A 23,261-nucleotide genomic window follows, 5' to 3' on the forward strand; every position below is an offset into this window, starting at 1 on the left:
AGTAAATTTTCCCTTTTTATGGTAGTTTTCATTTCAGTCTGATGCACTGTATCTTTATTATATTAGGCAGTAAACACAGTGGACACATTGACATGATGGCCTGATCAGCAAAGTTACTGCATTTCATCCTGAGGGAACATGAATGTCTGAATCACATTTCATCACAATCCATCCAACAGTTGTTCATATATCCAATTAAAAGGCCTGCAGCCTTTTTTATGTTTAGTTTTTGAAATGAAAGAAAAAACACTTAGTCCATTCTTTTATATTTATGTAGGTTTATTTCTGGCACCAAAGCAAATTCCTTGTAATGGTCTAGGCAGATGGACCCTGAGTCATGGTTCTGTTCAAGGTTTCTCTACTTCCTAAAAGGGAGTTTTTCCTTTGCCTCTGTCGCCAAGTGCTTGCTCATGGGGGGAATTGTTGGCTCTATGTAAATATTATTATAAATCAAATTGTGTGTGTAAAAACTACTTGGCAATAAAGGTGTCTCTGATTCTGATCTAACCGTTCATTGTCTCTCACGCTCTCTCTCCAGATGGAGGACATGCAGTGGCCTCGAGGGGAGCAGGACATTCCCACCTCGGTGTGCAGCCTTCCCTGTAAAACCGGTGAGAGGAAAAAGGTGGTGAAAGGCATGCCCTGCTGCTGGCACTGCGAGCCCTGCGACGGCTACCAGTACCAGTACGATGAGTTCACCTGCAAGCTCTGCTCCTACAACATGAGGCCCAATGCCAACCGCACTTCGTGCCAGCCTATTCCCATCATAAAACTGGAATGGCACTCACCCTGGGCGGTGATTCCAGTTTTCCTGGCAATGCTCGGGATCATCGCTACAATCTTTGTCATGGCTACGTTCATTCGGTACAACGATACACCGATTGTCCGAGCGTCCGGCAGGGAGCTGAGTTATGTTCTCCTGACTGGGATATTTTTATGTTATATAATCACATTCCTCATGATCGCCAAGCCGGATGTTGGCGTGTGCTCGTTCAGAAGGATTTTCCTGGGTTTGGGTATGTGCATCAGCTACGCGGCCCTCCTCACCAAAACCAACCGCATCTACCGAATCTTTGAGCAGGGCAAGAAGTCCGTGACGGCACCCAGGCTGATCAGCCCCACCTCACAGCTGGCTATCACCTCCAGCCTCATCTCAGTCCAGCTGTTGGGGGTGTTTATTTGGTTCGTGGTGGATCCACCCAACACCATCATAGACTATGACGAGCAGAAGACCTTTAACCCGGATCTAGCACGAGGGGTGTTGAAATGTGACATCACGGATCTTCAGATTATCTGTTCCTTGGGTTACAGTATCTTACTGATGGTGACGTGTACTGTTTACGCTATAAAGACCCGCGGGGTCCCGGAGAATTTTAATGAGGCCAAGCCCATCGGGTTCACCATGTACACCACCTGCATTGTATGGCTGGCTTTTATACCCATTTTCTTTGGCACGGCGCAGTCTGCGGAAAAGGTAAGAACCAATGAGTGAATGGGCGGAGATTAAGTTGAATGGGTGGATGAAAGATATGTAGAGTAAATGTAAATGATCTGTATTTTTATAGCGCCTTTCTAGTCTTTGGGACCACTCAAAACGCTTTTTACACTACATTGCATTTACCCATTCACACACCTTCCTACACCGATGGAACAGCCATCGGGGGGCTTCAGTATCTTAACCAAGGACACTTCAACATGAAGCGAAATGAGTAGAGATTCAGGCAGTTTCATAAACCGTAGGATGGCTGATTGATTGGATACAACTGTCATGTTTCCAAGAAACTTTATTTTTTACAAACATAACCTTCTACAGTTGTGCTGAAAGGATTAATCGATTTAAAAAATAAATAAATATTAATCAACAATGCATCTATTTCAGGGTATATTCAGGAATCCTGAAGTAAAATTCAATACCATTTTAAGACCTTTTCAAGACTTTTTCAACATATTTTAAGACTGCCACGACACTTTGAGCTAACGGATTAAATCAGCCACACACCTTTTAAAAGGGACATTTGAGTTTTTAAAAGGAATGTAAATTATAACATATTTATTGCCTATATGTCATCAGGTTATAATCCCACCTAAAAATTGAGGCATTCACCAACTTTCTCAGTTGCCTATAACAGCCTGTATGAGCCAACAGTTTTCTATGTGAAGGACAGATTTCCTGTAAAAAGCAAATGCTTACATAAGCTATGACTTTTATGTACACAATATTACAGCAAATCATGTGAAACACAGTGTAATTTTGTGTTTTAGTTGGTTTAAACTAGATAATGTGAGCTTGCCTGCAGTGATGTGTGTGATAACTTTCATCGACCACTTGATTAATACAACAAAATTCAAACAGGCCAGGAGGGAACAAAGATGAAGAGAATAAACTGAGTGATGAATAACATGAATAACCTAAGTAGTGTAGGCGGTGTAGCACAGGCACAACCTGGAGGAGGAAGTAGTCTAAATGACTGTATTAGTATAATATAACATTAAATTGAAAGTATATTGTGAATTTAATAGTAAACTTTTAAGTTTGATATTAATATATTTATTATGTTACTATATTCAATATAATTTCATATAATATAACTTACCACTAGTACAATATTAATTCAAATTACAGCTGTTTCAGTTTGGGGTTGTTTTTTATTCATTAACTTTGTGCAAGAAAAATGCTCCAGGCTACATGAGAGTTTCCAACCTTGATTTTGGGCTACTAACTCGTCAATAATCATAACCGTTTATGCAGAACAATGAGTTCAACATTTATAAAGTTTGTTGCAGCACATCAAACTTTTGTTAAATCCCGCCCCATCCAGGCTGTTGATCTGTTCACAAAAAGTGACACTGACGAAAGTATCAGCTTTTGAAAAGTTGAACGTGTTTCAATAAAAAGCACCGATTTAGCTAAATAGGCAGCAAACATTATCGAAACCCACACGCTCCTCGGATTCTCCCTGTTGTCTTCTGTCTTACCGATTTCAGCTGCTGGCAGTGCATCTCGCTCTTGTTTTTCAGGAACAAGCCTGTTCAGGTGGCCACAGAGCGACTGGCCAACCGGGTTAATCCCGTTACTCCTGATCGCCACTCCGACTATGTTTTGGGAGATTACTGTCTGTTGTACTCTTAAATCATTTTCCGGTTCGCACAGATCTATTTTTTGGAGCTTTTAAGAGTGAAAAGTGAACGTTACAGAAACAAATCACACAGTTGCTACTCACTGCCTGTCGAGTAGTTTTGGCTATGCATTATAAACAAATACGTTCACCTACACTTTTAGCAAACAAACTTTTGAACAAACATGATTTTCGTCATTGAAAAAATATCTTCAAAATTTAATTAAAAAATGGCCTTAATTTTCACAAAATTGATTTATAATCTTTTAAGACTTTTTAAGACCCCGCGGACACCCTGTATTTTGAAATTAATTCAGTCATTTTTCAAGCAGTAAAATGTCAAAATAATTGCTAGTTCCAGCTTCTCATATGTAAATATTTGCATTTTTTGTTTTTACCTTGATGCATTGTTAGAAACAAATGTGCAGTTTTAAAGACATGACACGAACACCAATACAGTGTTTCAATTTGCAAAACAGCAAACGTCCCAAAAGGTGTTGTGTTGTCATGCAATTGAGATTCTGGTGTCTAAATAGAAGATACTGCAACAAAACACTAAACAGCATACATATACTGTGTGTGTGTGTGTGTGTGTGTGTGCGCGTGTGCGCGTGTGTGTGTATAAATAAATATAAATAATAAATAGACTGAAAATATTGTGAGCAGAAAGTCCTGATCTGAAATGTGCGCTGTTAAAGGTTCTGTAAACCATGTTGTCTGTGTGATAGTTGTGAGAATCGAGAAGAATTCAGTGAATGCATTTGCAGCTTACATCACATTTGGCATAGACGCACTGAGTCAGAAAAACTGATCATTTTTAAGAAGCTGAATTCAGTGAGTTCTGTTCCACAGCCTTTACTCCATAACTTTCACAATTAGCCACAAAAAATATATAATATAAAAAACATTTTCCTCAGTTTTGAAACAAGAAAATAAAGCACACATTTGTTACGTTAAAATTACAAATCACCAACAAATTGCAATATAGCAAAAGCCCATGTCAAGCAGAGCATTACTGCGTCATTCCTAATGAGTGACTATCACTGCTGTGTCCCATTTTATCAGCCTAAAGGCTTCCAGACGAGCCCGATCTGCCACCAGAACGTAATCTCATTCCCATTCGTGCAGCGAGACTAAGGCTTTGATATGAAGCTCAATATTCCACATTTTGCAGTGAAATAACAGATATTAAAAACGGCAGTTATGATGTTCTTGTTTTGTTTTACAAGTGTAAGAATCCAGATGAAATTTAATGTGCATGTCGCTGGTAAAATATTGCAGTAAGAGAGTGACGTTTTTCTTATTATCTGTTTGTTAAGACCCCGGGCATTGTTTGTTCTCATCAGCTTCTTGGTCCTGATGAAGCAATTATAGTGTGGAGATTTAATAAAGGAGAACAGCTGCAATCCCCAGGTGCTAAGTTGTGTGTGCATATGTGGCTACACTCCTCAGAGACTGGTATTATTGTGTTGTCGCCGTTGTTTTTGGGTTACAACAGGTTATTAAAGCTCCCAGAAGCTGACACAATTAGCTCACCAAACGCTGAAGGCTGACATTTTGTTATAATGTGAGGAACTTTATGGGACGTTGGAAACTTGTTTTGAAAGTTCTTACTTGTGACCTTTTACATCTTATCACACTAAGATGAAAACTATTGCTAAACGAAATGAGTCTGTGCATTTAGGTCTCTGTGAAATGCAATCTGCCGAGCAGTGTTAATAAGCTTTAGCAAAACTCCATCAGGCACTACAGGGATAAATAATGATTATGTGAGCTCTGTGAAACTCGTTTGTGCCCCCACAGATCAATTTAACTTGTTTGTTTTTTCAGGATACTTAAAAAATTTCATTCTCCTTGTTGTATTATTTATAAGGAGGGAAACATAGATGTTTGTCGGTCATTACGTTAATGTATTAATGCATATTTACTGAATCCATACAGCCTAAGTGGCTACCACTTGTTGCAATGGGTCTTTCTTACAGTTTTTTTTACAATACGTTTCACATATTTCTCTCTACAGAGTTCAACTTTTCAAAACTCTTCACAGCTTTGATAATTTGTCTTTACCAACCTGCAGCTCAGCAAAGCAGTTAATTGCACAAAACACAACCAAAACACTCCAGATACATCTCAGGGTCAACTCTTTTGCCAGAATACCGACAACATTTGTATCCCAACAATAAAACACCAACCAAGTCCAATTAAATTTATAAAAACGCTTTTCTCTTTTTTAAACAGTAGTTGCTGAACAAAATGCCCTTGCAGGGAAATTAGAAATACAACTAAAATAATTAGGAGATGAACTGTAACAGACAAAATTAAAACAATCTACTATTATATTAATATTTATCTAAAATGCAGTGTTCAACCACTGAAGGGAGGCTAGTACACCAGTACAGGGGAGGTGTGGGAGACATTTTTATGACCAGTAACAGGAACCTCTGTCCTGCTCTCATTAGCTGGAGAAGGTTTTTGACCATCCAGCATCTCAGATCCTCAAGACACAACGTAAAAGATGTGTTTTGCGAAAGTATAGCAGCGTGTCGTCTGCATAGCAGTGATATGGGATGCTGACTTTTCTTAAAACTGACCCCAGTGGAAACATAAAATGAAATTAAAATAGGGTCTAAGATGGAGCTTTGAGGAATACCACGGGAATCAATCATAACTACTGATACTGATCTATTATGTAGGCACAATACATAATATACATAGATACAAAAACACTTACAGAACAGTATGTATCACTATTATCTATTAGCACAAACTGTATATACATACATTTCCAACAGTTTTTTTATTGCTTTGACACAAAGGGCATTCAGAAACCAAATCTATCAAACTTCATGAACTGTTTTCCCACTCAAACTCAACCCCCATCAAACATCTGTGTATTTACTCTCACATATTGCACATTTACATTCCATTTTGAAAAGTTTCCCCCAGTTTAGTCCACCAGTGCTGACTATGTGAAGAGATTAAAAAAAAGTGAAATTTGTATTGAGACTAACTGTAAAACTGCATCAGGTCAGGCTTTATGTCTTCAGCAGTACCAGTAGAGTGAATTTAAATTACATTTTGATTAGGAACAAATATCCTTCTAATGCCTAAGTTGCCAGTGATTGAAGGTTTGGGTATAGAGCTCTAAAACCCGCCAGAGGTAGAGATTAAGACGGTTCTGCTGTTCCCCTTATCCCTGGGGAGGATATTTGTGTTATCAGTGGTTCCAGGTAAGAGTGTCCGGTCTGACACTGTGAGCTCTGGGCTTTTATCTTTCATTGGAAAGACGTGCGCCAAGCAGAGAGGCTTACTCTCTGCTTGGCGCACGGATTGGGGTAAACCCCTCTGACGGGTTTGTGTCCTGTCCACAGGGATACACTTGTCCACCTGAACTGCTTCAGGCCCCAGAGGCAGCTGATAAGCTCCCAGCGTCTGAGCTGCCTAACAGCACTGTCAGTGCACGGCGAGGGGTTGTCCTGCAGCCTGTAGCACAGACCGGCAACAGCACACAAAGTGTTCAACAAAGTGTCTCACTTTTAATCTAAGTTTTTCCAAAATGGCTTAAAAAAGACCCATTGTTCGGTTCTTTATTATGCTGACTTTTTATAAAGAAACCAAGAGGCTTGAACATGAAGTCACGTGGACAGACAGGTAACTCATTGATTGGATAGTTTTAGTGATCCACATGGAGAAATCAGATCCTGGTTCTGCTTCTAATGTGTTTATTTGTGGAGTCACCAAGATATAACTTTATTATTAGCATTGTCAGGAGTATTGAAGGGCAACGACTTCACGAATAACAAACGGATAGAGGCGCAGAGAAAAACATGAGACGTGTACAGAAATATTACAGTGTCACACTTTCTAGTAATTTAATGAAGCCCTGCACGTATGCTGATTTCCATACATTACCAAATGATTTGCATAAATATGTAATGGCTTATACAGATCAATTATAAGATCACTTCCTGAAGAGTTCACAGTGAACAGATTTAGTACTTTAACATTTTAATTTGTGCTAAAGGCCTTAAACCCTGTGGTTGGTCCGTTTGCTTTCACATGGATCTTTCTGTAGCTTGGCAAAATGGCAACGTCCAAGTAAGAGCACCTGGAAACAAAGAGGCTCATCTCAGTTTGCATTACGAACACGGTCAGGATCTGTGACCTGCAGGCACAGCGTTGACTTCCCATGAACTGCATTGGGCAGTAACTGGTTATTCATTAAAGCGTTACTGTAATATTATTACTTTTCCTTTCTACAGCTGGAAGTATCACCATTATTGTGTCACAGTTGAAGATGCAAAGAACATTGTTGTCCGTTTATAAACTTGAACAATATAAACTTGAACAAAAGGTGATGAGTTTGCATTTTTGCATATTTGTAATGATGACATCTTGAAGGTACAGGTGCATCTCAAAAAATGAGATCTAAAATGTAATATTTTGAGCTGCACCTGTAAGTCTCTGAGCATTCATCAAACTTTGCCATCGGGGGTTTCAAATCCAAATTAAATTTTTGTGTAAATATGAATTGTCACGTACGTCTTACGAGTCACAGACACACAGGTGTGCAGAAAAAACTAGAGAATTTTTAAAAGTGTGCTTTTAGTTTTTTTTCTAGATGCACCTGTACATTTAGAATGTGATGAAAACTGTTTTATTCCTGGGAGAAAAATGCTTTAAATGACTCTCTTGAGTTTGGTGACTCGGCAGAGGAAGTTAGAGACCAATTTGATTCCTGGGAAATTATATTCACTCTATCATTATAGTGGTTTCACTCTCTACTCCAAACTCTTCAATGCAGTGCTACAATACCGCCTTAAAGAAGTTTAATTGAAACTAACCATATTATTATAGCCGCATTATTAAAAATATATGTAAAGCTGCGTTAGGCAGTTTATTTCAGAAGCATGATTTTTGCAATATTTGCTAAAACAGCATTAATAAATCAAATGCTCTGACTCAAAAATGAAAAGAATCTGGACAGTAAAAAGCACTGCCGGTCCAAACGGTCTAAATGAAATGATTGTTGGATACTTTCAACTCTCTTGCTGGTTTCTCCATTGTTGCCTCGCTCAGCTTTAATACAACCGGAAAAGGTCTGAATATTAGTAATGATATTTATTTCGGATGCTTCTTAATTAATAGGTTCCATGAATAAAAAAAAAGGGTTATTAATTTTATATTAAGGAGTTGGCTCTGTAAAGGAAAGGTATGATAAAAGCTAGATTTCTTCGTCTAGTCTTTTATCATGCCTTTCCTTTACAGAGGAGGTAGATAAGAGATCTGTGGGGAAGTAAATTAGGAGACTGGGAAGAAAAGGTAGGAAAGCACAGTGTGATCTGTGGTGGGAGGAAAAAAGAGCGGGGGGGATGACAAGGACACAAAGAGAAACAGGAGACAACAAGAGAGACGAGGTCCAGATCTATATATATATGTATATATATATATATATATTATATATATATATATATATGAGAGAGGTATTCGGATGGCTCCAAGGCTTTTTCATTCAGCTCATTTAAAATGTTAATCATTTTACATTAGCATCCAAATAAACATTCACATTTCACAGAAACCTTGGAAATACATCAAGACACCTTTTCTTAACGCGACAGCGGTCCTGCACGTCGTTACAGCACCAGACACTGATGAATGTCTCCACATCAGCTTTACACAGAACAATCAGTCTCAAAGATACTGTGTGAGCTGAACGGGACAGGTGTAGCAGGTGTTTTTAAAGACAACAGGAAGTTAGTTATTGTAGTTCGGCTGCTGATTGGACGACTCACCACCGTGGACAGAAGGTGGAGCTGCAGCAGCGACTCACAGCCGATGGAGGAGATTAAGATACACACAGACATGAAATACGCATTTTTAGATTCAGCGTGACTTCCACCTTCCCAGGATGTCATCATCTCTGATGTCCATCCAGAACAAATGTCCGCAAATCAGAGAAAGACGCTGCAGAACCTGAGAATCTTCAGGTATTTAAGTTTTCTTCAGTATCACAGTAATCAAGTGATAGTTGTCTGTACGTCCATGCTAACATGAGCTGCTAGCAGGAGCTGCTACCCGCTAATTCAGATACTTTTCATGGGACTAATGTAAACCAAGGACTTTCTGCACCCATTTATCAGAGCTGCCAACTCTCACGCATTGAGCGTGAGAATCACGCAAATTACGCTTTTCACACGCCCTCACCCCATACATACATTTTCTCACGCATTGGAAAAACTAATGTAGCCTATAGCTGAGCTGATAGCGTCGACTCTGCGCGATTACACTCCACCCAACTAATGCGACACCGGCGGACGCTGTGACTGGAATCAAGCGAACCCGCTCTCACGCAGGAAGTTCGGGTTCTGTCTGTCTGTCTGTCTGGGATTCTATCTTATCAGCAGAGCAAGTAATGAACAGCAGATTATAGGTAGGTTTGGGCCGATAGAAGATGGCTGACAGACATCACGACGTTGAACCGACGTCGTGATTGTAAAACCCCCCCCGGCTCGCCCCGCCCCTCTCTCTCTCTCCGTCTGCTCCATTTTCTCCATCAGTTGTATGCCAGCACCCCCGATGACATCGTCCATTGTAGACATAAATGATGACGTTATTCTCTTAAAATCTTTCTGTAGATGTCAGGTTACACAATTATGTGGGATAGATTGAAAAAGTTTTGAACATTCAGTCCAGGAGTTTCTAACTGAATTAAAATGAATGAATTTATCCTTGAGGTGAAAAAGGTGCCACATTTAAAGAGAAAGTTCCCCAAACAAAGACACAAAGAGGAGGGAAGACTAAATCATGAAAGAAAAAGAAATAGAGAATGCTTTAAAGCCATACTGAATTATATTCTGGTATATTTTATATTGTTACCTGCTGCCTGAGTTTAGTGTTTTACATTTAGCTGACGCTTTTATCCAAAGTGACTTGCAATTGCTATACATATCAGAGGTCACACACCTCTGGAGCAACGAGGTGTTAAGTGTCTTGCTCAGGGACACAATGGTGAATGGCTCACAGTGGGAATCAAACCCGGGTCTCCCACACCAAAGGCAACCATCTTATCTATGCACCATCACCACCCACTGTTTCTGTTGACATAGCCTAAAAACATTTCCAACATAAATCGGTGCAGAAAATTTCCCCAGAATGCAGGAAATCAAGTGTTTGATGCTAAAGATTTGCTGGAGGAGGACCCCCAGACCCCCCCGCTTAATTAATTGGCTCGTCCATTGCTTAAGGAAAACCTACGCTCTTGCTTATTATGAACTTTAATATTCCGTACATTCTACAGAATTAAAAGAAATACAGTCTCTGGTTTGACACACAGATTCTGGGGTGAAGACTCCCCAATGCATGGTTTGGTAAACATTAAGGCCGTCATGTCTGAGCTTGGATTAAAGAGCGATGACCCCGAACCGTGCGGCCTAAAATGAACCGACCTCCAACACCAAATCTCACTCCAAACTAAATTGAAAAGTTGGCAGCCCTGAATATATGGTGGAAATGTTTTTATTTATGTGAATGGAAACACAGAACAGAATCTAAGTCAGTGCAGCTCTCAGATTTGTTTCTCCTGTAGATCAACTTTTCTCCTGTAATCTCATCCCTGCTGAGTCATGATTCAGTCTTCCCTCCTCTTTGTGTCTCTGTTTAAATGTGCACGTGGCTCCTTTTCACCTCAATGAGAAATTAATTCATTTTAATTCAGTTAGAAACTCCTGGACTTTAATAGCTCCTGTGTTTCAGCAGCTTTTCTGCTCATGTAGAATCTCGTCCCACGTATCTGTGTCCTCTGACACATCCAGAAAGAAGTCATAATTTAATGAGAATAAAGTCATAGTACGTGTTGGTATCCCCTTCAGACCGTCTGACAGACACAGAACCATTTAGGGCTGCACTGGATGAGATGAGGAGTGTATTTCTGTCATAGGTTTTCATAATCATATGGAGCTGCTGGCATCTGCATGCATCACCGTTACCATAACAGAAGTCATTACATTTCCCAAAGCATTATGGGAATTCTAAAACTTAGAGCATGATTAACCCGCAAATAGAAGTACGAATAATAACAGGAAAAACAATCCACAAATGCAAAATGTTGCACTGTCAATTTAGTTTAGATGTTACTGCTCACATTGTCTCAACTTCTCTTCTCTATCCACTCACACACAGATTTCCCTCCGCTGAATATAACCGAGACAACAGACAGAAAACTGACACAGCAAATATGCACATGTATGAGAGTTTCTACAGTGTGTGTGTGCAGAGGGTAACGTCAGCAGGCAGCCAGCAGCCGAGCGGAGCGGTGACATCCTGGCCTTTGCTGCTTGTCATTACCTACCTGGTCCAAGACGAGCAGAATACAAATGAGGAGAGAAGAAGAAGCTGCTCGTTCCGCACGCACACACAGAATACACACATGCGTAGACACAGTGAAGCAGAACTTACGCCTGCAAACATGCACGCTGACAGACAGCGAGGCGGAGAGGAAAGCAGGCATGAAGGCAGGTGAGGAGAGGAGAGGAGGCTGTGTTCAAGAGGCCAGTTTGAGCAACAAAACATAAATTCAAAACACAGGAAACCTCCTCCCACACAATGCAAGTGCGACACTTAGAGGTAACTGACACTAATGAAAGGAGAGAACACAGTGCTTCCACACACAAACGATACCAAACTCCATTAAAATGTGCTGTAAATATAGTCATAATAAAGGTTATGTAACTAAAAGGTAAGCATAACTACCGACGATAAATAAAACAACAGGTAGTGGATACCTGCCGCAGTGTTTCATCAGAACAGCATGAAAACAGGCAGAAGAGCTGCTGCTGGTTAGATCTCTGTTGTGCTGGTGGACTTAATTAAAGAAACATTTGGTACAAAGTCTTATTTTAATTATTTGGCAAGTAAATATGCAATTAAAGATGTTATTGACTCGGAGACACCTGTAGAGAGAAAAGAGACTGTCTGTTCTCTTCCTGTCTGACTCTGAGAGAGCAGACAATAAAACTTTTATCTCTCTCGTCTTTCATAAATCCGATTCCCCCGTGTGGTGTTTTTTGCCAGCTGGCTGAGAGCTTCAGGTGCATCAGCACCTCCTCCTGGTCTGGAGGAGCACCGACCCTTATTTACACACAGGCCTAAAAAACACAGACTGACTGTAATCAGATGTGTCGAACAGAGACGCGGGAATGTGAGAGTCTTAAATCTCATCTGGACTTGAATCCTAATGAGGTCTTATCAGGTAATCTGGTGCATAGGGTTTTAAAACACAACACCTATAACTGCATTACCACACAACAAGAAAAGAAAATGACAACAGACATAACTTTTAAGTAAATAAACAATTCTCCTCCCCAGTAATCCCGTTAGAGCTTCAGCTAAACGCATTACAACAACACAACATTTTCCCTCATACACGTCGTCTGAGGAGACTTTTCTTCTAAACCAGGGTTTCTATTTTCAGGCAGGTTAGAGCCGGTGTATCAGTTTATTTACCGATACACAAGATCTGACGTGTCTCCTTTGTCAGAGGGCTTGAAAGGCTAAATCGCCCCGGCTCTGACCGCAATAGGAGGCGAGTTATTGAACATTTGAATCGCACGCAGGCAGCAATATGTGTTAGATTTTAATCAGAATGCAGAAGGCTTGTGTGCCCACATACGCACGCTTCATCTTAGATAAGTGGCTCATACATTTTTAATGTTATTTCAGGAGTTTCTTAAGCCTCAAACAAACTTTACACCTTATTTTCTGCACAGAAAGCCACTTTTTTAAGTCTCCGTTAAACACACAAACTCACGCACCCTCGCGGACACACAGACAGCCTCCTCCCTGTGCTGTACTGCAGGTTTTGTAATATCAAATAATGCAGAGGGATTAGCTCCTATGTGCTTAACAGGGTCCCATTCTCAGATTGATAAAAGCTGTTTGCTTTACCCTGAAAAGGGATTTGCTCTATCTAAATGTAACAGAGGTATATTGTGTGAATGCATTGGCAGGCCCATTCAGGGTTTAGCGCTGAGAGAATTTGCTTTAAGTTCGGGTCCCAGGTCACACACAATGGAAAGGTGAGATGTGTTTGTGCCTCACAAAGCCGAGGCGGAAATTGCTCCCTCGGATCACCATATGAGGAAGTAGTTTCAGTATATTCTACAAAAACGTCGTCTGTTGTTGTTCATATCATTACCGTAAATTGGTATTTTTATCAAATGACAACAAAATTGAAGCAACGAGATTCGAGAAGTATTTTTTAGGCACGTCTTGTCGTGTTTGAAACATCACAATATATTTCACATGCTTTGCAGTAATGTTAGTTATACCTTTTCGACAGGATCGAAACCATCTCGGCGTCGGTTTTTATATCCAAAACAAAGCGGGCGTCTCGTCATGATTCAAACGACCTTTTTACGATGTTGACCCGTGTTTTCGCCCAACGTCGATCTGATTCTCCTTCAGCACAAAAAACTAGTTGAAGTCTGTGTTGTGCTGGGAGCCGGCGGTTTTATTGGTGTTAGCGGACTCCGTGTCAGTAGCTGGCCTGGTAGTGCGCATGAACATCACAGCCTACATAAACCAGTGGATTTTTGTGGAAATCTGACCTGATTTGTTCGTAGAAGGCAGCACAGAGGCAGTTCCAAGAGACAGAGAAAGCCGGCGAATGTTAATTTTGATTTTTTTAACGAAAACATCGTTCGGATGGTATTTCCCTCCGAACACACTGGCTTATGAAAATGAGATCCACATACCAAGTATACAAATTAACAAAATGCCGTTTCTCACTGTCCACAGTGTTAAAAACAAGATCACGATAAAGGACTAACAAGACAAGACACAACACTAGAGGAGACAAAAGAGTGAAGACGGAGTGGCTGGAGCACAAAGCAGTGCGTACTGCTACCTGTATCTGAATTTATACTTAATAATAGGATAGGAATAATAGGAAAGTAGCAGCAACAGAAGTATTAACAGTAGCAGGAGTAATAGTTAAATAAAGGTTTAAATAGTAAAACCAAGAGACCACATCAGTGGAACGTGTTATTTCTGGAAACTGGCTTAAAGGACTGATGCTGTTGACACTTTTTTCATTTCCATTTGGGGCATTTAGCCTTTACACTTTTGTCTAAAGCGACTTGCATTAAGTACATTTGTCAGAAGAAAGTGAAAAAGCAATAGACAGGTTACCCCCCAGGATTCTCAAAGTTAAATTTAAGACCTTTTTAATACCACCTAGGATGGAAGTTAATGCCAACTTCAGTGCCGTATGAAGGAAAATATGTATGAATTTTAAACCCGAGAAAATTATTATTTACAAAGTTACCTGAATTTAATAAAACATTATTATAATACTCACATTTATATTTATATACTTCAGACACTTGCCCATTCTGAGTTGGCGAGCTAACGTTAGCTTGTTAGTAACCCGTCAGAGACATTTTGTATTCTTTCCTAACTGCCTGATTCGCGCCAGAGCTCGTGCACCGCGAACGCTCCCCAGTCCAGAGAGTAAAGCTGAACACTGACGCACAGTACCTTACGCGGCTAACGTTACCTGTACTGCCGTATAACATCCAAGTCACACCAAGCAGAGTAAATTGTAAAGTCACACATACACAAAAAGTACTTATTTATGACGTGACGCCATTTATTTAGTCCTACGAAAGGACAAGAAAAAAATTTAAGACCTTTGTAAACGAAATTTAATACTTTGTTAATGAAATTTAATTATTTTAAGGTCTTCTTTTTAGAAAATGAAATTTAAGACTTTTGAAATACTTTTAAGACCCCGCGGGTACCCTGAATAGATCTCAGTAGAGTTGGGATGTCAATAGAACAAGTTTCAAGCACTCATCATTTCTAGGTTAGCTATTTCTGGTAGACAGCTAAGCTAAGATGCTACACGGTGCTTGGTACCATTTTTAAAAACTAGGATGTACCAAGATACAAGTGAGTAAAAGTTTTTGTGGGGGGGTAAGCCGAGTCCAGCTGAAGTCTGAACGAGTGGGTATGCTGATGACAGTCTGGATTTTGTCCAGACTACACGTACTTTCTGGTTCCCATGTTTTCTCCACCTTCTTTGAGTCACTGATTTCCTACATTTCCCGTCACATTACACATCTGCCCTCGGTGAATGAGTGGATACTTGCTCTTTAAAACGAGAGGCACATATGTGCCTGTAAACAGTCGACTTCATGAATATTAAGCCGGCCTGTCTGGTGACTGCTGATATCTCAATAACAAGCTGCTGCCGGGAAAATATCTCAACAAAGATGTCATGAAAACAGAAATGGTTCCAGAAACAAGACGTGTTTTATCGCCGCGGGTTGGCCTTTTAGGAGTCTGCAGAGTTTTATTAGAATTTAATGGAGCGTTCTTGGACACTGCTTTTCAGTGTTGTGGCTTCCGTCTCATGCATAGAGATGGAAAGACAGCATCTACTGTGACATGTTAGCATTTCATGAATAAATCAGCAGAGGAAAGTGTTTTCTTCAACCCACAGAACAGCTCATTTCCCAGGAGAGTCGTACATCTCCTTATGCAAAATGCCAAGGTCAAACAGCGGAGACTTGTTCTTGTCATTAAGGTATAAACTGCCACCGTCCGGCTTGATTTAACTGTATGTTTTCCAGATAGATCCACTCGGATATAGAGACAGCATGCAGGGGGATAGCAACACAAGTGTGCAGGAGGATAAGAAGGCGAGGGGGGGCAGTATTTGCAATGCTAATATCATTTCTTCATGCAGCATGCATTTTATGGCATCCATTAATGTTTGTGTTTCCACCTGTCTCCCCTCTCCTCCTCTCTCCTCGCTTGTCGTCACCTCCTATCTTTCTGTTTTATGCCTTGCTGTGCGCCCACTCTTGCTCTCCGCTGGCTCTGCTCTGTGAGCAGACGCCATGGCTCCAGGTGTGGAGGCAACGTTGGCCTGTCGGTCGGTCCACCACTAAAATATCTCAAAAACAGTCTGGTTTCTGGTTTACAGCTGGAACCAGGGCAGAATCCAAGGAAGGTTAAAATCAAGGGCACCTGGACGTGTTTGAAGATACTTGAAGATGTTTCACCTCTGGTCCAAGAAGCTTCTTCTCAGCTCAGACTGGGGTGGTGATGGTGCAGTGGATAACACATGCCTTTGGTGTGAGAGACCTTCAGTTCCCACTGTGACACATCCACCATTGTGTCCCTGAGCAAGACACTTAACTCCTCGCTGCTCCAGAGGCGTGTGACCTCTGATATGTATAGCAATTGTCAGTCACTTTGGATAAAAGCGTCAGCTAAATGAGTAAAAGGTATGACTGGCTGGCAGGGAATCCCAGCTATTTAACCTCTGTTGGGTCGAGTGCACCTCTTTCTGGGTGCTTTTCAAGTCTCTTATTTATCGTTTCCTCGCTCCTCGCTTGATCCCCCTGATTGGACTGATCTGGTACATCAGGACATTAAACTCACTGCAAAGTCTTATATTTGATTTGTTTTTATGATTCACTGTCTTGTTAAAATCTGAGTTCATTGTAGGTCTGAACAACAAAACCCCTCTCACAACTTTCTTCATTTACTTATTTCTTATAGATACTTTAACCTCATTTTTTGAAGTTTTGGCCATGTTTAACATGAATATCCAACATTATAACATTGTAGATATGAAGAAATATGAGAAATGTGGAAAAGCATAATAGGTCTCCTTTAAACAGCTGGGACTGCCTGCCAGCCAGTCAGAGGTGAAGAAGCCTCTCAGATGAGAGATGAAAGGTATTCGAGTATCTACCGGTTCCTCTTGATTTTAACCTTCCATGGATAACTCTGACCTGGAGAACCAGGACATTGTTTCCGATTCTGTCTGTTTTTTCGTAGAGTTTTTATCAAGATTTTGGTGACGTGACCCTTTAAATACACAGTTTACAGAAAACACCACCATAAACAGGAACCAGAACAGTGTGTTGAGCTTTCAGGGCCACCGTACACACACACACAGTGTAAGGTGTGCAGCTGCTGCCTCTAGTCAATTTATCAAATATTTTTGCCAAGCTAAGGCTTTTTCAAGTGTCTAAATGGAAATATGGAGACGATTGTTTCGAGCCATTTAATAAACTGTATAGTTGCACATGTGCAGAGTGATATAGTTAAAGGGGAAAAGAGTTCAAAGCAAAGGAAAAACTTGGGTCCACATCGAGCGTCTAAAAGTTTATTAACTTGTGAAATGACTCCTGTCTGAGGAGCTGCAGGAGATGGAGGTCTGTTTGGTGCAGGGCAAGCTTCCATCCACTGAAGGGTGGAATGAGACTGTTATTGGACTGGGAAGGAGGCAGACTGGATGAATATTGTTATTTCTAGATATTCTGTACATCTACCTCTTGTCTGTCCGTCTTGGAAGAGAGCGTCCTGCTCTGTCGATCATCCTAAAGTTCCTTTTCCCCCCATTAAGGGGACGGGGAAATCGGTTGTTGCATGTCCAGTACTTCACAGTATATTGGACACCCTGCTGGGATTATTATATTTTGAGAATATTCAAAATGCGATGAGGGGCGGGAGAAGAGAGGATGGCTCGGTGCTTGAGGAGCAGATGCAGCTCTTGGGTTGGTGCGAGATGAAGATTATTTCTGATGTAACAGAGAGAAGAGATGAGGAAATAAAGGGAGGCAGAGAGAGAGAGAGAGAGGTGCGGGGGAAGACGCAGACAAAAAGAAAAGCAGACTGAGGCGGGAAGAAAGAGAGAGGCGTCAGTATGCAGCAGACGTCGCTCCAAAGTCAACTTCTAACGCTGCACTCAGACGCTGAATCCAGAAAAGGTCTGAGGGAAGACTTTCCTCTCTAGTGTTTATCTGGATGCTCATCAGCTTCAACAAATTGGCCCCTCGTCTTCCAGGAGCCCACACAAGAATGATATAAAACCAACGAGAAAAATGCAAAACAAGCCAAATATTAAGATCAGAAAATAAGTCAAATGGCTCGACGCATGAAATGAAAGACAAAGCAACAAAAAGGATTATAATTAATTATGGTTTCTATTAGTGTTCATCTTTTTTTTCATGCTTCTGGTGGGTTTGATGTTTCAGACAGAAGAAGCTCTGTACAGAAAAGTTCTCAGCATACAGTTTGTTAATGAAACCAGCAGGTGACCGCCACCTCTAGTGTTTTAAAAGTGTGTTATTATTCCACTGCGAGTCTTTTCGTTAGAAGATCATAAACCTATGAGAGGACATTTTTATAACACACAGTATACATTATCATTCCCAAACTGAACATTGTCTTGATTGGCTGACGGGTGAAGACATTCGCGGTTTTATTCACTGCATGATTGAATGTTTGGGACCCCGTAGCTGGGAACTCAACTTTGTCGGCCCCGTGAGCGAACGTGAGACGAGTCTGCAGCTGTTTGTTAACAGTCAATGGGCTGAAGGCGCTTTCAAAGTGAGAGGTAATTAATGGCAGATGAAAGTGAAAGTAGAGACGTTCACTGAGCTGCTACAGCAGCTGAATATCAAAGTGACGTTGCAGTCGGAAAGTGACAAGCAACATCTTTACCTTCTGGTTCTGTCACCTGCTAAACAAGGCTTAAAACAATGGAGACGGAGGCTGTTTGACGGGCTTTATTAGCATGCTAAAAAGTGCCTTGTGAATGTCTCATTAAAAGGACATTACATGAAAGTAGTCAATAAAGCACTTTGTCTACAAAGGCGGCGTAAATAAAGCAGCTTCAGTCAGTGAAATATATATAAACCTTTATTTAAACAGGAAAGTCCCATTGAGACACAGTCTCTTTTACAAGGGAGTCCTGTACAGCACAAGGAAAACACAATTTTTCAACCATGAGTTGAAAAATAATACATTATGTAATACAAAAGTTACAATACAAATTTTTCACAAAATTAACAAAATATTTACCTATACAAGAATGCAAATAGTTAAATATATAAACAAAAGAAAATACAAAGACTAAATGTAGAGATCTAACTACCGCTAATCAAAAAATAAATTAAAATTAAGTGCATATGTCCAGCAGCCAATCTTAAGCTTACACTGGAGTTCATTCCAGCACGATTGGTCATAGTGAGACAGACTCCTTTCCTCCTTCTGCCCTCATTCTTGGGACCTTACAAAGTATTCCCGCACCAGATCTTAAATGATATGTACTTTGCATGTGAGAAAACAGATAAAAGAGGGCACAAGACCTAAAATGGCTTTATAAATGAAAATGTATATGAATGAAAATAGATTGCTGTAAGATAGTCAGACTACGATAAAACAAAAAAGGTTAATGTGTGCATGTATACCAACCCTTCCTCCTCAAAAATAGGGCCCTGTAGGTCGTCATTAAAACCCATATTACGTTTATTCATGGTTCAAATTTCGGGGGAGATTGGAGGGAGGCAAAAACAACAGTTCAGGGGGGTCTTTCTTATCTGTAATTGAAAATATGACAATATATTTCTCATAGTCATGTGTTATATTTAAGAATCTTGAAATACGATTTCTAACACCCCTAAAATGGACCGTACCGTTTCCTAATTCTTAACTTTCCCACCTTCAGAGTTTCGTAATTAGCATTTATTTTAATTTAAATAAGCTATGTGATGTTAGGTAGCTGACAGCCCACCCTGTCACTTCATTATATCATTTCATATTTTATGTAGGCTAATTGTTAGCCAACACTGTTGCTTAGGCATGAGCGGCGAAATTGAGGGTAAGTTTTTGAGGATACGTATTTTAACATCAATATAGTTTATTTCAAATGTTTCATTTTTATTTAAGTCCTATACAGCGCTAATTCATAACAAAAGGCACTTTCTATATAGTGCATGTCTAGACAGTACTGTGATATTATTTACAGAGACCAAAAACAGTGTGTCTACTGCTTTATTGAACACAGATTACATTTCAAGTCTGACTACAAACGTTGTCGTGTGGTACGGGGCACCATGAACTGGTGTAATGAATGTGATTTATCACCATCTACAGACTGCAGACATTAGTTAAATAAGCAAGGATATTATAAGCATTGTAAACTCCCGGTTGTCACTGTATAATTCGCACCTTGCGTTTATTGTAAGGTGGCGCCCTCTAGTAGCCGTAGTAATCATGGTGGCAGCCACAAAGGAGGAAGTCAGGTGAGGTTGTATAAGAACGGACTGAGACGATCCCGGGGGGCGTAATCGATTTTCTCTGTTCTAGCTGGTTTCCGTCCAAAAACAGCGGCCATTTGTCTGGCGGACTGGCCGGCGGGCCTCCATCTTGGTGAGGTCGACGGAGTGCCATAAGTTTTATTTTTACCTCAAATTCTCTCATAGAAGAAGAGCTTGTATGGCGGAGGCGGCCTTTATTGGCCTCTGCTGGCGAACCGTAGGAGCTACAACCTCATGCAACCCCTCAATCGCTTCGTCTTGAAGAGACAAAAAGATGTAGGATGTTCTGTTCTCAAGCTGTGGGCCTGTAAAGCGTGGGAGTGCTTTTGGTCATATATAGAGACAATATTTCAATGTTTTGGAAACTTTATGTTATTTGGAACGTGGTTGTGTGGAGAGAAATAATGTTTTGAAGATAACTCCCAATAAAAGTGAACATAGAAACAGTAAATATGGCCAAAACATGGACATTCATGTGTAATAACTGTTGTATATCAGTTTCTTTTCATCAGATTTACAGTTACAGTTGTATTCCAGGTGTATTAGAAGATATTCAGGTGCTTTATAATCTACCTTATGATGGTTTTGATGGTTTATTGCATTAAAATAAAGCTTTTTTTTTACCAGGCGAGGATGAAAATATCATATTTTTTCTGTATTGTATCTCCATGTAGTCTGGAATGGTAAAATAAATATTAATATACAATGGATTTATATTCCTTAGCTTATGACAAAGAAGAATTCAGTATATGTATTTTTCCTAGAAATAGGTGCCAGGTACCAGGTGGTTAAAGAGCGACAAAGTCCTCGTAGGGAGGGGGCCGAGGTGGATCATCGCTTTTATCCAATGCGACTTACAATTGCTATATATGTCAGAGGTCGCACGCCTCTGGAGCAATTTAGGGTTTAAGTGTCTTGCTGAGTGACACATTGGTGGGCGTGTCACAGTGAGGAATTGAACCCGGGTCTCTTACACCAAAAGCACTGCGCCATCACCACCCATTGATCATACCTGTCAACCCGCCCATTTATCTCCGTATTTTCCCGCTGTCCTCCCTGCCGGCTGAAGCATCTACTGCACAGATTACAGAAGTTTTTGTAAATACTAGTCACTCTAACACCAACATGTAGAAATAGGGCCAGGTTTGTTTTTTTTTTTATCTTTATTCAGGGGAGCTTCACTAAGAGGAAGCTTCTCTTTTGCAGGAAGGCCCTGATCACATTCAAACTGTTACACATTCACACCTGGAAGCTGCCCAGTACAACCGCAGCCTGGTCTGCTGGCCACTAAGGTGTTGGTGTTTTAAGGGGCTTGCTCAAGGGCACCTCAGTGGCGCTAAATGAGGGAGGGTTTACTTTCCACACCAGAGGTTAAGAAATACAGAAATGACCCTTTAAGCCCAGCTGCTCAGGGTTCGGCAGGTCAGACTGTGGTTGTACTGGACAGCCTCCAGGTGTGAATGTGATCAGGGTGCTCCTGCAGGTGAGAGGCTTCTTCTACCTGGGTTAAAAAAACAAAACAATCTAACCTCACATTTTAATCAGCTCACGAACAAATACAGTTTTTTAAAAAGCAAAATGTTTTATATGCAAATGTTCGGGGGCTGCGTCAGGTATTTGGAGCTGATGAGCAGCCATTTAACAGATCGCCTCCTGCTGTAGCACACAAATTAACACAGACGGGGGGTCCGCTGATGTCATATCGACCTGCTATCCAACACCGTGTAATCTGGTTAAACAGCCTATCAACATCACCCCCCCCCCCGACTTTCTCTAAGGTATATTGATTATATGCCGTGGTGTGTGTGTAGATACACTGTGTGGCTTTTTCTGTCAGTGAAAGACACGTTGAGGTTCTCAGTTTTCCTCCGGAGTCTCTGCCGTAACAAAACACACTCACATGTACACACACACACACACACACACACACACACACACACACACACACACACACACACACAGCCTCTTAAAGGTACACTGTAGAATTTGTCCAGGATTTTAGTCCTACGTGATCAACAGGACGTTGATTCTGGCGTTGTGTCAAAGATGTGTTGTGTTGCAGAGATATCTACATAAGTTAGCAGTCCGACATCACAGCTGCTTGATGTGTGTTGAGTGTTCGCGGCAAGTTCTCTAAGCTACACAAGCTCTCGTAGCTTTTTCAGTCTAATAAATGAAGAAAATAAACTCACAAAATGTCAAGAAAGGATATATTCTCACAGCTATTTTCCTTATTAAACAGAAAACTACAACCTTACGTCTTCTGATTTCTGACATGTTCTCTCTTTCACCGAACTGACTGCCTCGTTAACTCGTCATAATACTTTTGTACCATACAGTTTTAAGTGCAGGACTTGTATTTTTATATTGTTGTATTGGCAATCAGGATCCTGAGTACTTCTTCCCCCGCTGACATACATGAACACAATCACACACACACCGCTCGACACTTTAGCAAGCAGCAGCAGGGTTAATGACATGGTCACATATAAAGCTCCTGGTTGTGTGTGAGTGTGTGTGTTTGTGTATTGCTCATGTTGTGGGGACATGAATGTGTTCACACAGCTACATTGTGGGGACTCTCCTTCCTTATGGGGACAAAATGCAAGACTTGGTTTAAGGTAAATCTCCAGGAGATGAATGTAAGTCGGTGTGATGTGAAGTGATGGAACTGCATGTGCGTGGAGTAAGGAAGCTCCAGTAGAGACGGGTGAGGGTGGGGGAGGCATTGGGAGGGAAATAGGTGGAGCTTTAAGGACTGAACCTGCAATTGTAAGCGTTTTGTCGAACTGCAGCTAAGGGATGAGGCAGGGGGGCTAAAGAGGTCAGCAGGAAATAATATACATCCCTCATTTTATTATTCACCCTCAACTGGAGGAGCGCCGGTTTTCCAAGCTTCAGGTTTATGAGTCCATTCAGAAAACGTCATCTGATGTTGTAGATGCTAAAAATTTACTAAATATACACATGCTGGAGGGATGGCAAACAAACACCTAACGCTGAAAGTAGACACGTCCGATCAGGC

General features: G+C 40.8%; 1 protein-coding gene across 2 annotated transcripts in view; it reads left to right on the forward strand.

Annotated features, from left to right (window-relative positions):
• Positions 1-23,261, forward strand: part of LOC119886700 (metabotropic glutamate receptor 7) — a 320,159-nt gene that overhangs the window by 265,526 nt on the left and 31,372 nt on the right. For both annotated transcript variants that reach the window (XM_038697608.1, XM_038697607.1), the window contains one exon: positions 539-1,474. In XM_038697608.1, the coding sequence (XP_038553536.1) occupies positions 539-1,474 (936 nt within the window). The remainder of the gene's footprint in view (positions 1-538; positions 1,475-23,261) is intronic.

The sequence above is a fragment of the Micropterus salmoides genome, unplaced genomic scaffold (genome assembly GCF_014851395.1).
Source record: "Micropterus salmoides isolate LMB-PRFRI ecotype aquatic unplaced genomic scaffold, ASM1485139v1 Ms_hic_scaffold_4, whole genome shotgun sequence".
NCBI classification, from domain to species: domain Eukaryota; kingdom Metazoa; phylum Chordata; class Actinopteri; order Centrarchiformes; family Centrarchidae; genus Micropterus; species Micropterus salmoides.